A 15,812-nucleotide genomic window follows, 5' to 3' on the forward strand; every position below is an offset into this window, starting at 1 on the left:
AAATCAGGAGAAGATAAACACAATATGCATAACCAAGAAAGATTATCTAGTACATATGAAGAACTCAAACATTTCAATACAAAAAGAAAAAAAACAACACACTGGAATAACAGGCAAAAGACACAAAGAGGCATTTCACAGAAGAAACAAACAGCCAATAAACATATGAAGTCCCACTTAGCTATCAAGAAAATGCAAATAATGACAACAAAAACGCAATGTCATTTAGCAAAAGCTAAAAAGCCTGACAATTCTCAGGCTTAGAGAATGTGGATCAAAAGGATCTCTTATGCACTGGTACAACCTAGAAAAATAATTGCTATTATCTTCTAATGTTGAACTTTCATATACCTCATAACTCAGCAATTCCATCCCCCAACATAGAACCAAGAGAAATACTTGCATACATGTACCGACACACATATAAGAATATTGCAAACAGTGTTGTTTGTTAAAGCAAAAACATGGAAAAAGCCAAAATGGTATAGTAACACATAGAATATTATACAACAGTGAAAATATAATTAACTATAGCTACATGCAACAGAATGAATCTTTAAAATATATTAATGGATGAAAAAAGTAAATCAGATAATACTACATACAGTATGACACCCTTTTTATAATTGACAAAAATAATTAAAACTAAACATGTTTAATGTTTAAATATGTTTAGCCTATATATGTGAAAAAACATTTTTTAAGAAGAAAGGACAGAGGATACTAGAGGCTGGGAAGGCTGAGGGAATCATGAAATATAAAGCCTGAAAGGCTTAATTAAAATAAATAACTAGGTATTCTATGTGTGAAAGGAACTCTCCAACCTAAGTAATAAAGTGGCCAATGAATAAAAAGACTAATATTTGACGTATTTAACAAAATGCTCTGATTTTCAAGAGATTCTGATAACCAGGTCTCTTTCTTTTTTCCAGTACAAGGCCAATTTTAAATTTCTGGATAGCTAAATAACCCTTATAAAGATTTCCAGGTTAGTAAAGATGTGATAATTTATTCTGATTACCATGGTCAAAGTTTTAAACATACTGACTTGAACATTACCCAACACTACTGACATACTACATTCCTTACTCTTCTCTTTTCGTACTGGCTAGTTCTTTTTAGTGTGCTTTTCTACTCCTCTGCCTTCATATGATTCACTGTCCATTCACTCTTTTTGTCTCTCTCTGTACATGTCTAGCTTCCTTTGAATGTGTCCCAGGATATCTTTGTACCTTCTGCTCCGAAGTTTGGTCTTCCCATTCTCCCTTCTGGTACCTTTTCACTCTTCCTTCCCCTCCCTTCTTTAGCCATATGCTATGGTCTAAATGTTTTTGTTCTTCTAAAATTCAGGTTGAAATCCTAACCCCAAAGTGATGGCATTAGGAGGCAGGGCCTTTGGGAGGCAATTAGGTCATGAAGGCAGAGCCTTCATGAATGGGATTCGTGCCCTTATAAAAGAAGTTCCAGAAAGACCTCTTATCCCTTCTGCCATGTGGGGACACAGCAAGAAGGTGGCATCTATGAGCCAGAAAGTAGGCCATTCCTCAGACACGTCTGCCTTGATTTTGGACTTCCCAGCCGCCAGGATTATAAAAACAAATTTCTGTTGTTTATAAGTTACCCAGTTTCTGGTATTTGTTACAGCAAACCAAAAGAACTAAGACATCATAGTATTTAACTTATTTGGTATGATGATGGAGTCAAAGTTTTTAATCTCTGCTTTACCATTTTTAGACAGCAAGATAATTTTTATTTCTGACTTTTTAAAAAATTGTTTCTTGAATTAATTTGTATTGTGTGACTCTCAAATTTATTTATTTAGTGGGTCGATGTCATAATAAGAGCTGCTTACTTACCACAGAGTAACAATTTTCACTAAGGGCTTTGAATCAAAAAGCTAACCCTTGGACAGGATAAAATTAACCTTATGAAGTCACTAATCTAAGTTACTAAAAGATGGCATTAGAATTCTGGTACTTATGTCTCTTCTCTTATACACTCTTTTTTAAATTTATTGTTTATTTTTTTATTATGGGTAAATAATAGTTGTATATCTTTATAGGGTACATGTGATGTTTTGATACAGGCATACCACGTGAATTAATCAAATCACGGTAACTGGGGTATCCATCATCTCAGGCATTTAACATTTCTTTGTGCTAGGAACATTCCAATTCCACTCTTTCATTTTAAAGTATACTCTAACTTATTGTTGATTCTTGTTTACTCTGATTTTAAAAATTCAAATTTCTGGGCTGGGTGTGGTGGCTCACATCAGTAATCTCAGCACTTTGGGAGGCTGAGGCAAGAAGATCCTTTGAGGCCAGGAGTTTGAGACTAGACTGGGTAACATGGTGAAAATCCATCTCTACAAAAAATAAAATTAGCTGGGTATGGTGGCATGTGCCTGTAGTCCCAGCTACTCGGGAGGCTGAAGCAGAAGTATCGCTCAAGCCCAGGAGGAGCTCAAGACCAGCCTGAACAACATAATGAGACCTGGTAAAAAATACATAAATAAATAAATTCAAATCTCTTTAAATAATTTTCTATTAAATGGATATAATATCTAACTTGATAATAGCTTATTAAAATATTATAAATTTAGTTAGTGCCTAAATTATGACTTGTCTTTGACACTTCCATAGTCTTACCACTAATTCACAGAATCCTCACAATTGTAAGATATTTATAATAGCATTTCACAAATGTATGAACCCAAAGTAGGTCTACAGAGAGAAAAAATGAAGCAGGGAAAATTAACCCATTCAAATCAGATGCCCAATAGTATAGCAGGTATCAGAAATCTGAACTCTGGGTTCCTAGAATATAACCATTAATCTCTGTTCTTCCACAACCATAAATCAGTCCTTTAAAATTTATTTTTTGTTTTGTTTTTTTATAATATCAACTTAATTCTCCACAAATATAAAGCATATAATTTCTGTTTTAATTTTGAGTATATTTAAATAGTTTTCTTCTCTTGTTGTAATTGTTTAATGCAGACAATGCTCTACATTAAAAATTTTAAATAGGTTCTTAGACATAAATAAAGAGAAAATAAGATACTATAATCTAAGGACATTTGATATTACAGAGTGAAGAAAGATTAGTCTTAAGAGTCAAACAGAAAACCCCATAATAAAATTCAAAGCTTAGCTATATTTCACTGGATAGATAACAACTATATTAAGGTACCTATAATTTTACCAAACAATACATCTCAAGTGTTGTGATACTCCATAATATTATGAGTTTAATATATGACATACCCCAGGAGAGTAAGTCACGTTAACCAGTCTCTAGAAGGGACTTACACTGAATAATTTCCCTTTTAACTGTGATGCTAAGTTGACAACCCTTAGCAAGGCACTATGGAAGAAGAATGATTAAGAGATCAGCATTCCTAAAATGAAGTAGGCATGTAAGATACTAGCCTGTCATATGCAGCAATCATAAAGTTGAGGAGGAGGCTGATAGACTGTTCCACACTGATTTGGTGAGTAGAAGGAAGGCGCTTATTCAATTGATAGTAGATGGATGAGATGACAGTTTCCAGGCGGGACACACTGATCTCAGTGGTATGGTCCAGAGTATTAAGGCCGTTGTCTCGGAAGGCTTCAATCATGTTCCAGATATCAACAAGATGAACTAAGAGAAAAATAAAATAAACTTTCAACAATTTTAAAGCATGGTACCACCTTCACAATTGGACACTTGAATTTGTCAATTAATTTTTAAGTTTAAAGAAAAGAAACTCTTTAGCCAACAACGAGAAAAACATTCTGTGGCAGAATAAAGAACATTCATCCTAGATGACATCAAAGAGCCACCACAGCAGTCCAGGACTGACTACCTTCACAGTTCATATTTAAACAATTAGTATTTCAGGTCCACGGAAATAGTGACCCAGCAATTCCTAACGACAAGTAATTAGAAAAAAAAGATGAAAAATTACTCATGAGAACTTCTAGCCTTTTTAGAAATTTGCTACATCACCTTGAATTCATCTTATGTTACTTCAGCCTAGAAACTTCAGCAACATTTAACAACTCAAATGTTTCTCTCTGTGGCCCTAAAAATAAAAAAATACCACTGCATTAAATAAGCCACTATTTTCCAGTAATAAGGTAGGCTAGGTCCCTGGGTCTACCCTTCTTTTGAAAATAACTAAAATTCCTGGATGAAACATAAAAATATCTTCATTAGTGCACTGGTGACTCATGAAAAAAAATAAACAATATTCAACCAGACAGAAAAGAGACATTTCCTTGAAAGAAAAATAGTAAGAATGACATTTGACTTCAAGCAACAAAGGAGGCAGAAGACTAAAAAATAATTTTAATGTGCTAAAAAGAAATTACCACCAACTTTAAATTCTATACTAAACAGAAAAAAACTTTCAAGAAAAAAGGATCAATAAAAACATTTTCAAATAAACAAAATCTGAAAGTATACTTTCCAACACTAAAGAACTGGGAGAAGGAATTGAAATGAAAACAGAACTGATCAATCCAAAAGAAGGTGGAGAAACATAGAACAAATAGCACAAAATAAGATGGCTGGTGTGCATCCAAATATATCAGCAATTGCAATAAATATAAATATACTAATGTACCACTTAAAAGACACAAGACTGGGCGAGGCGTGGTGGCTCATACCTGTAACCCCAGCACTTTGGGAGACCAACATGGGAGGATCACATGAGGCCAGGAGGTAGAGACCAGCCTGGGTAACATAGTGAGACCCCATCTCTACAAAAAGTAAAAAAATTAGCCAAGTGTGATAGCACATGCCTCAGCTACTTGGGATGACAACTTCTAACCAAAAGAAAACTGATGTAACTTTATTTATAATACACAAAAAAATGGGCTTGGAAAACCACACGATCATCTCAACAGACACAGAAACAGCATTTGACAAAATCCAATACACTTTCATAATAAAAACACAAAAAACTAAGACTAGAACAAATTTCCTCAACCTGATAAAGGGCATCTACAAAAAATCCCACAGCTAACATTACACTTAATGGGGAAGGACTGAAAGCTCTCAACTCAATATCAGGAACAAGACACCTTAAAGTATAAGCACCCAAAGAAATGGATAACATTGCACTTTATTTGAATTAAAAACCTCTGTGTGTCAAAGGATTCTATCAAGAAAGTGAAAAGGCAACCTAAAGAATGGAAAAAACATACGCAAACCACGTATTCATTAAGGGTCTAGGATCCAGAATGTATAAAAACTCTTACAATTTAACCAAATACCTAAAAGACAATCCAACTAAAAAATGGACAAATAATTTAAATAGACATTTCTCCAAAGAAGATATACAAACGGCCAACAAGCACATGAAAAGATGCTCAACATCATTAGTCATTAGGAAAATGCAAACAAAAACTACAATGAGATACTTCACATCCACTAGAATGGCTATCATTTTTTTTAAATGGAAAATAACAAGTGTCAGTGAGGATGTAGAGAAACTGAAACTCTCATATACTGCTGATGCAAATGTAAAATCATGCAGCTGCTTTGGAAAACAGTTTAGCCATTCCTCAAAAAGTTAAACATAGAGTTACTATATGACCCAGCAATTCTATTCCTAGAGAATTGAAAACATATGTTCATGCAAAAACTTGCACACAAATGTTCATAGCTGCATTACTCATAATAGCCAATGTCAAACAACCCAAATGTCCATCAACTGATGAATGGATAAAAAAATATAATGTATGCATACAATGGAATATTATTCACCCATAAAAAGCAAGTACTGATATGTTCCACAATGTAGATAAATCTTGAAAACATTATGTTATGTAAAAGATACCACACAGTAAAGACCACATATTGTATGATTTCATTTATATGAAATGTTCATAAGAGGCAAATCCATTAAAAAAGTAAATTAGTAGTTGTGAGGAGGCAATGGATGAGGGTAATGAGAGGAATTGCTAATGGGTATGGTTTCTTCCTACGGTGATGAAAATGTTCTAAAATCAGATAGTCATGATAGTTGTACAACTCTGTGAAAATACTAAAAACCACTGAACTGTACACTTTAAAAGAGTGAATTTTATAGTATATGAATTATATATGTATCTATTTTAAAATGGTAGGACAAAACATATTGCTAAATATTAATATAAAAAGAATCACTGCATGATTAAAACTTTTCAATCATAAGAAAGATTTAAGAACTTTACATTTATTTACATCTAACAGAATAGCCTTAATACATATAAAATAAAAATAAACAGAACCTCAAAGAGACATAAACAAATTCACAAGCTTAGTGAGAGATATTAACACACCTCTCTTAGTTAGTGATAGCAAACATACACAAAATACAAGTATGGATACAGACAATGAAACTTCACAATTAACACAGAAGGCATGATGAGCACTGTGTGGAGTACAGCCCCCACTGACTAGAGAATATGTATATCCTGAGCCATAAAGCAAAACTCAACAAATTTCAAAGGATTAAAATCATATGAACCATGCTCTCTGATCAAAATTAAATTATTAAATTATCAAAAAAAACTTTTAAAAGAAACCTTATCTTTAAAAATAATGAAACACACTATTAGGGAACTTTCTTAATCATATTAAGGCTATTATGGTTTGAATATGTGTCCCTTCCATAATTCATGTTGAAATTTAATCCCTAATGTGGTAGTATTGAGAGGTGGGGCCTTTAGAATATGATTGGGTCATTCATAGGTTAAGGAATTAATGGGTTATCATGGGAGTGGGACCGGTGGCTTTATAAGAGAAGGAAGAGAGGCCTGAGCTAGTATACTCAGCCCCCTCGCCAAGTGATGCCCTGCGCCACTTTGAGACTCTTCAGAGAGTCCACACCAGGAGAAGGCCCTCACCGCATGTAGCCTCCTCCCCTTGAACTTCTCACCCTCTATAAGAAATAAATTCCTTTTCTTTATAAATTACCTAGTTTCAGGTATTCTGTTATAAGCAAAAGAAAACAGACTAAAACAAAAGCTATCTACAAAGAACCTACAGCAAACATATTACTTAATAGTAACATGTTGAAAGACTTCTCTCTGATAATGGTAATGAGACGAGGAAGGAGCACTATCATCATTTTTATTGTACTTGAAGCCAGACCAATATAAATATGGAGGATAAACTCATAATCAATACAAGTACTGGAAATGAGTATTAATAAATATAAATGTCATTACTCAGAAATGATAAAACTCTGCACATGGAAAATCATAAAGACTCTACAGATAAATTATTATTATATATGAGCTTAGAACAATTGCTAGAAACAAGTTCAAAATATAAAAATCACTGTATTTCTATACATGAGTAACATACAATGACATTTTAAAATACTATGTAAAATAGTATCATAAGTTATCAAACACCTAGTAATAAACTCAATGAAAGATGTGTGCAACATCTCTACAAAGAAGGCCTTAAGTATAACTGGCAGACATTAAAAACCTAAATAAATATAGGAATGAATATATCATGTTCACAGGAGGAAATCTCAATATTGGAAATATGTCAGCTCTCCCCAACTTGATGTATAGATGCAATATAATCCCAATCAAAATTCCAGTATGACTGTACATTAAAAGGGTGAATTCCACTATATGGAAACTATACTTGAAAAAAGAAATAAAGAAAAAAAATCCCAGCAGAGTTCTTTGTTTTATTTTGTTTTTACTAGAAATTGACAAGCAGATTTTAAAATTTATATGAAAATAAATGTAAAAGGCCAAGAATGTCCCAGAGAATCTCAAAAAGAAAAACAGAACAAAGTAGTAAGGCCTGTTCTACCTGATATCAAGACTTATTAAGCTTTTTTTTTTTTTTTGAGACAGAGTCTCACTCTGTTGCCCAGGCTAGAGTGAGTGCCATGGCATCAGCCTAGCTCACAGCAACCCCAAACTCCTGGGCTCAAGCGATCCTCCTGCCTCAGCCTCCCGAGTAGCTGGGACTACAGGCATGCGCCACCATGCCCAGCTAATTTTTTCTATATATATTTTTTTAGCTGTCCATATAGTTTCTTTCTATTTTTAGTAGAGACGGGGTCTCGCTCTTGCTCAGGCTGGTCTCGAACTCCTGAGCTCAAACAATCCGCCCGCCTCGGCCTCCCAAGTGCTAGGATTACAGGCTTGAGCCACTGCGCCCAGCCAAGACTTATTAAGCTTTAATAGTGTTTATTGGTATAAGAAACAGTGTGGTAATTAGAGCAGTGTGTTATTGGTACAAGGACCAATGGAACACAAGAGAGTCAAAAAGTAGAACTTCTCATGTATGGACACTGCTATGAATATTCTTGTACATTTCTCCTAATGAATATGAGAAGATTCTTTAGCAGCAAAGAAAAAGGATGACCTTTTCAATAAACAGTGCAGGGACAACTGAACACACATCTGGAAAAACTTGAAATTTGACTCCTACTTACACTGTACACCCACACTCAAAAAAATTTCAGGTGGGCTATAAATCATATGTGAAAGGTAACAAAATAAAACCTTTAGAACAATAAATCTTTTATTTTATTAATATATCACTAATGCCACTAGCCTAGTTCAGGTTCTCAACACTTCACACATAGACTACTATTTCTCAAGAATAATTATGGGAAAAATTATAAACATGAGAGTTGCTCTAAGGTACTGGTTTTCAAACTTGTTGACCACAACCCACAGAAATATATTTAAATCATCATACATACACACACGCACCCCTAGATATATCAAAAACAAAAGTTTCATAAAATACTTTTTAGCCTTACCACATAGATATATAAAAAAGTTTCATAAAACACTTTTTAGCCTTAGACATATAAAAAACAAAATAGATACATAAAAAAACAAAAGTTTCATAAATCACTTTTTAGCCTTACCACATAAGCTGCATTCTAAAATTTTCTTTTTCTTTCTTTGTTTTCCATTACATGTTTTAAGTCTGGCTACAGCCCACCAAAACGATTTCGTGAAGCATTAATGGGTCACAACCCTCAATCTGAAAAACGATGCTTTGGAAACCACTGAAGAAAGAACCATAACTTCAATCTAGGATGGCATGACAAACTCCTTGGAGAGAATTTTATGCTAGGATTTGTAAGACTTAAAGTAAGGTAGAAGTTGCAAGATATAAAGTGGCTTGTCCAAGGTCACTTGATTGTAATAAATAACAAAACCAGGTCTACAACCGCGGTTTTTCAATTCTAAGGTTATAATCTTCTTAGAACTTAACTCAAAGTTTTGTTAAACTGAAATCAGTTTTTCATTAATATACACACACACACACACACACATACATGAAAAGTACAATAATTCTGTCATAAGTTAATCTTCATGGAAATTAAGAAAGATTACATCTATACATACATACAAATATACATATATATACACACACAATGCTTTATTTTATAATCCACGTGGTAGCAGTTACTTATAGAAGAGGTTGATTCATGTTACATGAAGCTTAATCAAGAAAACCAATTCTTATTATACCTTTATCAAAAATATTAATGTTTTTCTTTTCCTTCAGAAGCTGATAAATTGTATTAACTTTGTATAAAACATTCCCTTAATAAAAAGTGACAGGGAAAAATCAATTCTCCCATTTAAAGAATATTAATACTATGCCAACTTCAAAACTAGTTACATTATTGAGTTTGTTAAACATTTTGAGACAAAGGAGTAAAATGACAAGTTCTTTCCATTGCAAAGCTTACATTCTGACAAATACTTGAAACAAAAATAATTCAATTAACATTACAATATAACTAAAAGGTATTAAAATCTTTCATTTTATAATACTGAGAACTCTACCCAGCTATCACAGAAATCAGTAGAAATCACTTACGGTTGCATCGTTTTTGTACAAATCGTAATTTGCAAGCTGTTCTGTAAGTTGATAGTCGTATGACATCAAAATTCTGAGCACCTGAAAAAAGCACAAATAAAAATGCTCAACTGGATTTACCATTTAGTTTCTAAATGCTAGAAAGTGACTCCATTCCACTGTGTTACCACAGTATACAACATATCAACTAGGCCTTCCTCTGATAAAACAAAAACAGAGGGTCAATTAAAAAAAAATTTTTTTAATGGAGGGAAGAAGGGTTAGGAAACTCCTACATGCCCACTGCACCTCAGCACTCTGCTGTCAGTTTTGCCCATACTATCCCGTCAGCTAGTCTGAGAAAACCTGACGGAGGAACACTCATGATGTGTGTGAATGAACTACGTACTGGTCAGGGGCCTGTTAGAGACCTAACCACAGTGCTCCATCCCCCCACCATCTGTGGAAAAATTGTCTCCTATGAAACTTAGGACCCTGGGATGCCCACACAGCAAGAGGTGAGCAGGAGGTGAGCAGCGTGAAAGCAAGCAAAGCTTCATCTGTATTTCCAGCCGCTCCCAACCACTAGCATCAGTGCCTGAGCTCCGCCTCCCTGCCCCCCAACCCCCACAAGCTACGGAAAAATTGTCTTCCATGAAACCAGTCCTTGGTGCCAAAAAGGTTGGGGACCACTGAACTACATGATTAGGAAAGGGGAGTGGTTGGTAGTGTAGGGAAGACCCTAACCTAGAGTCAGAAAAACTACATTCCAGTCCCAGCCTGACCACCAACCAGACAATACAACTATGGCCATGCTGCCATTTCTGTGCAGCCTCGGTCTTCTGGTCTATAAAATGAAGGAACTGACCAGCTGCCTCTAAGGTCCCCTTCCAGGTCTGCGGCAGCCTGTATTCTCCTAAAAATGGCCAGAGTGACATTTCCAGAGCAGTATTGCATATGCTTCTAGTATGTTACCCCTCCCTATCAAGAACTAGAGATTATTTCCTTTCACTTGAATTTGACCAGGACATTGTGACAACCTTAATGCATAGAATGCCACAGAAGATAGAGTGTACAACTTCTGAAGACATATGATAGAAGATGGTACAGCTTGCCCTGCTCTTGCTCTTCCAGGATGCTTGTTCTGGAACCTACATGCCACGTTGTGAGAAAGCCAGACTAGCTAGAGAGGCCACAGAGAGAGTCTACCAACCAAAAGACAGCACCATTGCCAAACACACACATGAACACACCTTCAAATGATCCTGATTCAAGCCTTGGGCCACTGAGTCTTCTAAGACCTCAGACATCATGAGCAAAGTCAATTCATCAGCACCAGATGCTATTTTAAGTCCAGACCCACAAAATGCATACACAAAATAAATGATTGTTTAGGGGTAAGTGATATACAGCCATAGTAAATAGAACAAAGCCTAAAATTACATGAGTCTACAAATCACACTTTGTTCTCATTTTAAAATTTATTGCAAATGAAGTCTCCCTAAATTTTAAGGCCACTTTAGATAGGTTTGGCCCCTAGTGTGAGTTTTTTATTTCATCTATCCTTTATAAGATCTGGCAACAACTTTTGACTCAATAAGGGGAAAGTGAGCTGGCACAAATTATCTTCTACCTGTATTTACAGGCATCTCTCATTTGTGTTCATTTCATGGTTAAAGAGGGGCAGCGGGGGGTGTGGAGAGGAAGAATTTTTCCAGGTTTTTGGTGAAAGCAATATTTATTGACCAAAAGGTGAATAAATGTATTAGTCTCTCTTCAATCAACCTTCATCTTTTTTTTTTTTGAGACAGAGTCTTGCTCTGTTGCCCGGGCTAGAGTGAGTGCCGTGGCATCAGCCTAGCTCACAGCAACCTCAGACTCCTGGGCTTAAGCGATCCTACTGCCTCAGCCTCCTGAGTAGCTGGGACTACAGGCATGTGCCACCATGCCCGGCTAATTTTTTGTATATATATTTTTAGTTGGCCAGATAATTTCTTTCTATTTTTAGTAGAGACGGGGTCTCACTCTTGCTCAGGCTGGTCTCGAACTCCTGACCTCGAGCGATCCACCCGCCTCGGCCTCCCAGAGCTAGGATTACAGGCGTGAGCCACCGCGCCCAGCCTCAACCTTCATCTTAATCTCAGGAATAAAATTATTTCCTCCATCACCTGATCCTCACAAAATTTCTATCCTTCTGTAGATACATAGTCCTACTTTCTTTTTTTAAAATATGAAAGCTCTATTAAAACATAATTCATATACCATACAATTTATCCATTTAAAGTGTATATATAATTCAATGCTACTTACTATATACACAGAGTTATGCAACCATTATTGCAATCAATTTACAACATTTCATCATCCCAGAAAGAAACCTCTTCCTCTTACCAGTCACTCTGCCCACTTTTTAATTGGATTGACTTTTTATTATTGAGTTATAAGGGTACTTTATATATTCTAGATACAAGTCATTTACAAGATACATGATTAGCAAATATTTTCTCCCATTCTGTGGGCAGGGATTTCTCTTCCTTGGTGGTATCCACTAAAGCACAAAAGTTTATCATTTTGATAAAGTCCCATTTATCTATTTGTTCTTTTGAAACTTGTGCTCTTCGCATCATATGCAAGAAGGCTTTGACTAATTCAAGGTCAAGAAGACTTATACCTATGTTTTCTTCTAAGCATTTTATTGTTTTAGCTCTTACTTTAGGTATATGATCCATTCTGAGTTAATTTATTATATGGTGTGGGGTAGGGGTCCAATTCATTCTTTTGCATATGGATATCCAGTTGTCCCAGCACCATTTGTTTAAACGACTATTCTTTTCTCACTGAATGGTTTTGGCACCCTTGTCAAAAATCAACTGAACACAGGTATATGGGTTTAATTCCAGACTTCCAATTCTATCTCACTGATTGTATGTCTATCCTTATACCAGTAGCACACAATCTGGATTATTACAGCTTTGCAGTAAATTCTGAAATTGGAAAGTATGAGCCTCCAAATTTGTTCTTCATTTTCAAGATTGTTTTGGCTATTCTGAGTCCCTTGAATTTCCATATCAATTTTAAGATCAGCCCATCCATTTCTGCAAAGAAGCCAGTTTGGCTTTTTATGAGGATGGCATTGAATCTGTAGGTCAATTTAGAGAATGCTGACCCTTACTTAATACTTAACAACATTGAGTCTTCCAATCCTTTAACACAGAATATATTTCCATTTGTTTAGGTCTTCCATAATTTCTTCCGACAATGTTTTATAGTTTTATTGTTTTAGCTCTTACATTTAGGTACATGATCCATACTTCTTTTGTTAAATTTACTCAGTTCTATTTTCTTTTACTCATTTAGCTTCTTAATATATCACTATTTCAACCTAAATATTTTAAATTGGAACAATTAAACATAAATAGATCAAAAACCAAATCAATGATTTAAAGAAAAAATACTGAAAAATTTTCAAGGGCATTTAATAAATAATCTGTCATTAAATCACTGAGGGTAATTTTAATGTCTATTTTTTATGAAATATTTTCATGGGAAATACTAAGAAAATGAATGTGAACAGCTAGGAAAGTTCCATCCCCAATTGACAAACAGAAAGGTTACTAATCTGATTGATCAGACTGCAGATCATTTATTAGGCCATGTTTGCTAATGGAGAAGAAGTAATTATAGGAAAAAGTCAGTGCACCTGGTATAAAACTCACTTTCTTCAGACCCTTTCTCCAGTGCAGTTAGAGTCAGATTTGGGTACTGCAAAAGATGAAATAGAGCAAATATCACACAAGTTCAAAAATAACTATTAATAGTTTAGGAAAATAAGAAACTCCATATGCTCCAGCCCAGTTTGCCAGAGACCACTATACTAAAGTTTCAGGTACTAGTCAAGAATTAAGTGTCACTCTTTTTTTTGCCATTGTTCCTTGTGAAACATATCACTTTAAAACCCAGTGGGGAAAAGGTACAGATACCAGTGGGATGGCACAAGATTCAGAAATTCTAGGGAACCATGGCCATAATATAATTTCTGAAAACCTAATAGCAATCCAAATCCCAAAATAATTTCTAAAAGTTAAGATATAATCTATAATCTTAGAACCTTATTAAAATCTCACAGTGCCAACATTCTACTTAATTGGGTTCTAAAACTACCCATATATCTATCTTCTTCTGGAGCAGTCATCTTTCCTGGTTTCTGTAAGGAATATCATCATCCACTACCACTAAGGACAGCCTTCACTTTTTAAATACTTTCCTTATGTAAGGGTCAGGTTGATTCCTCAATGAAAAAATATTGTGGTCTGACATATACAAAAGAAAACAGAAAGCTCTCAGTGAAGAAAAAAAAAGGCCGGGCGCGATGGCTCACGCCTATAATCCTAGCATTCTGGGAGGCCGAGGTGGGAGAATCACTCAAAGTCAGGAGTTCGAGACCAGCCTGAGCAAGAGCGAGACTCCCGTCTCTACTGAAAATAGAAAGAAATTATATGGACAACTAAAAACATATATAGAAAAAAAAAAATTAGCCGGGCATGGTGGTGCATGCCTGTAGTCTCAGCTACTCAGGAGGCTGAGGCAGGAGGATTGCTTGAGCCCAGGAGTTTGAGGTTGCTGTGAGCTAGGCTGATGCCACGACACTCTAACCCAGGCAACAGAGTGAGACTCTGCTTCAAAATAAAAACAAAACAAAACAAAACAAAAAAACCTACTGAAAATGAATATGTTAGCCCTTTGGGCTTCTGAAGTAGAAATAATTACCCTTCACTTCTTTATAAGAAATACGGTAAGTGTCATGTTAATACTAATGACAGTATGTTTTAAGCTTTTTAAGAAATGGTACAAAGGGTACTAACTAACTACACAGGCAGAACTCTATCCCCAGTTAGGAAGCCCAGTGAAGCTACTGAGCAAGTGAGGGCAACACAAGAACACTGGATACCCAAGAGGTATGGGAGAAATTTGGGAAAAGGATAAGAAGATATTAAAACTTCTGTCCACATTATATCTCTTCATTTATGAGAATGGGATATGAATGTTATTTGGTATAATCAAATCCCAAGGAAAGCAAAGAGACAAATGGAAGGATTTCTTTATACCTGCTTATATCAAATGCTTAAAATTCTATGAGAAATACCACTCTAGCAACAAGGAAAACCTTGAGAACAGCACTGAGCCACTTGTTAAAAGCCACTCCTCATAAAACTCCGCAATTACTTCTAAAACATTTATTTGAGATATCACTCTGAAGCTGATTCCTGCTGACAGCTTCCTATATTTTGTGTAACTATACTTCCACTAAGGAGGATGCAGTTCTATTTGTTAAAATGTTGAAGAAAAATGCAATCTCAGATGAGATTTTATTGCACAGCAAACACCTCCTTAGACTTCAGGACAGGGGAACAGTTCTAGGCAAATGACAAATGTGGAAGCCAGATCAACTTCCAAGTCTTTTTATAAGTAAGGAGATATAAATAATAAATATGAGATAAGTAATAGCCAGTATGGCATGTGTGTTGGCAATAGGAGAAGGCAGAAGGATATGAAGCTAACTCTGCTAAGTACAATCACAGTGGAAGATAATGATGTGATTCTAAAAGTTAATTAATATCATCTGATCATAAGTATTGCCTAGGCACAATATTAAAATATAGAATTCTAGGCCCCACTCCAAATCTACTTACTAAATCAAAATTTCTAGACAGAAACCTGGAATCTTCTTTTTTTTGAGACAGAGTCTCGCTCTCTTGCCCTGGCTAGTCACCATAGCTTACTGCTACAACCTCAAACTCCTGGGCTCATGCAATCCTCCTGCCACAGCCTCCCCAGTAGCTGGGACTACAGGCGTGTGCCACCACACCCAGCTAATTTTTTCTATTTTTAGTAGAGATGGGGTCTTGCTCTTGCTGGTATCAAACTCCTGACCTCAAGTGATCCCCCTGCCTTGGCCTCCCAGAGTGCTAGGATTA

At 35.4% G+C, this 15,812-nt stretch overlaps 1 protein-coding gene across 3 annotated transcripts in view; it reads right to left on the reverse strand.

Moving 5' to 3' along the window:
- Positions 1-15,812, reverse strand: part of DTNB (dystrobrevin beta) — a 220,036-nt gene that overhangs the window by 179,267 nt on the left and 24,957 nt on the right. For all 3 annotated transcript variants that reach the window (XM_045549188.1, XM_045549190.1, XM_045549189.1), the window contains exons 3-4: positions 9,859-9,939; positions 3,435-3,648 (exon numbers count right to left, since the gene is read on the reverse strand). In XM_045549188.1, the coding sequence (XP_045405144.1) occupies positions 3,435-3,648; positions 9,859-9,939 (295 nt within the window). The remainder of the gene's footprint in view (positions 1-3,434; positions 3,649-9,858; positions 9,940-15,812) is intronic.

Source organism: Lemur catta, chromosome 4 (genome assembly GCF_020740605.2).
Source record: "Lemur catta isolate mLemCat1 chromosome 4, mLemCat1.pri, whole genome shotgun sequence".
NCBI lineage: Eukaryota > Metazoa > Chordata > Mammalia > Primates > Lemuridae > Lemur > Lemur catta.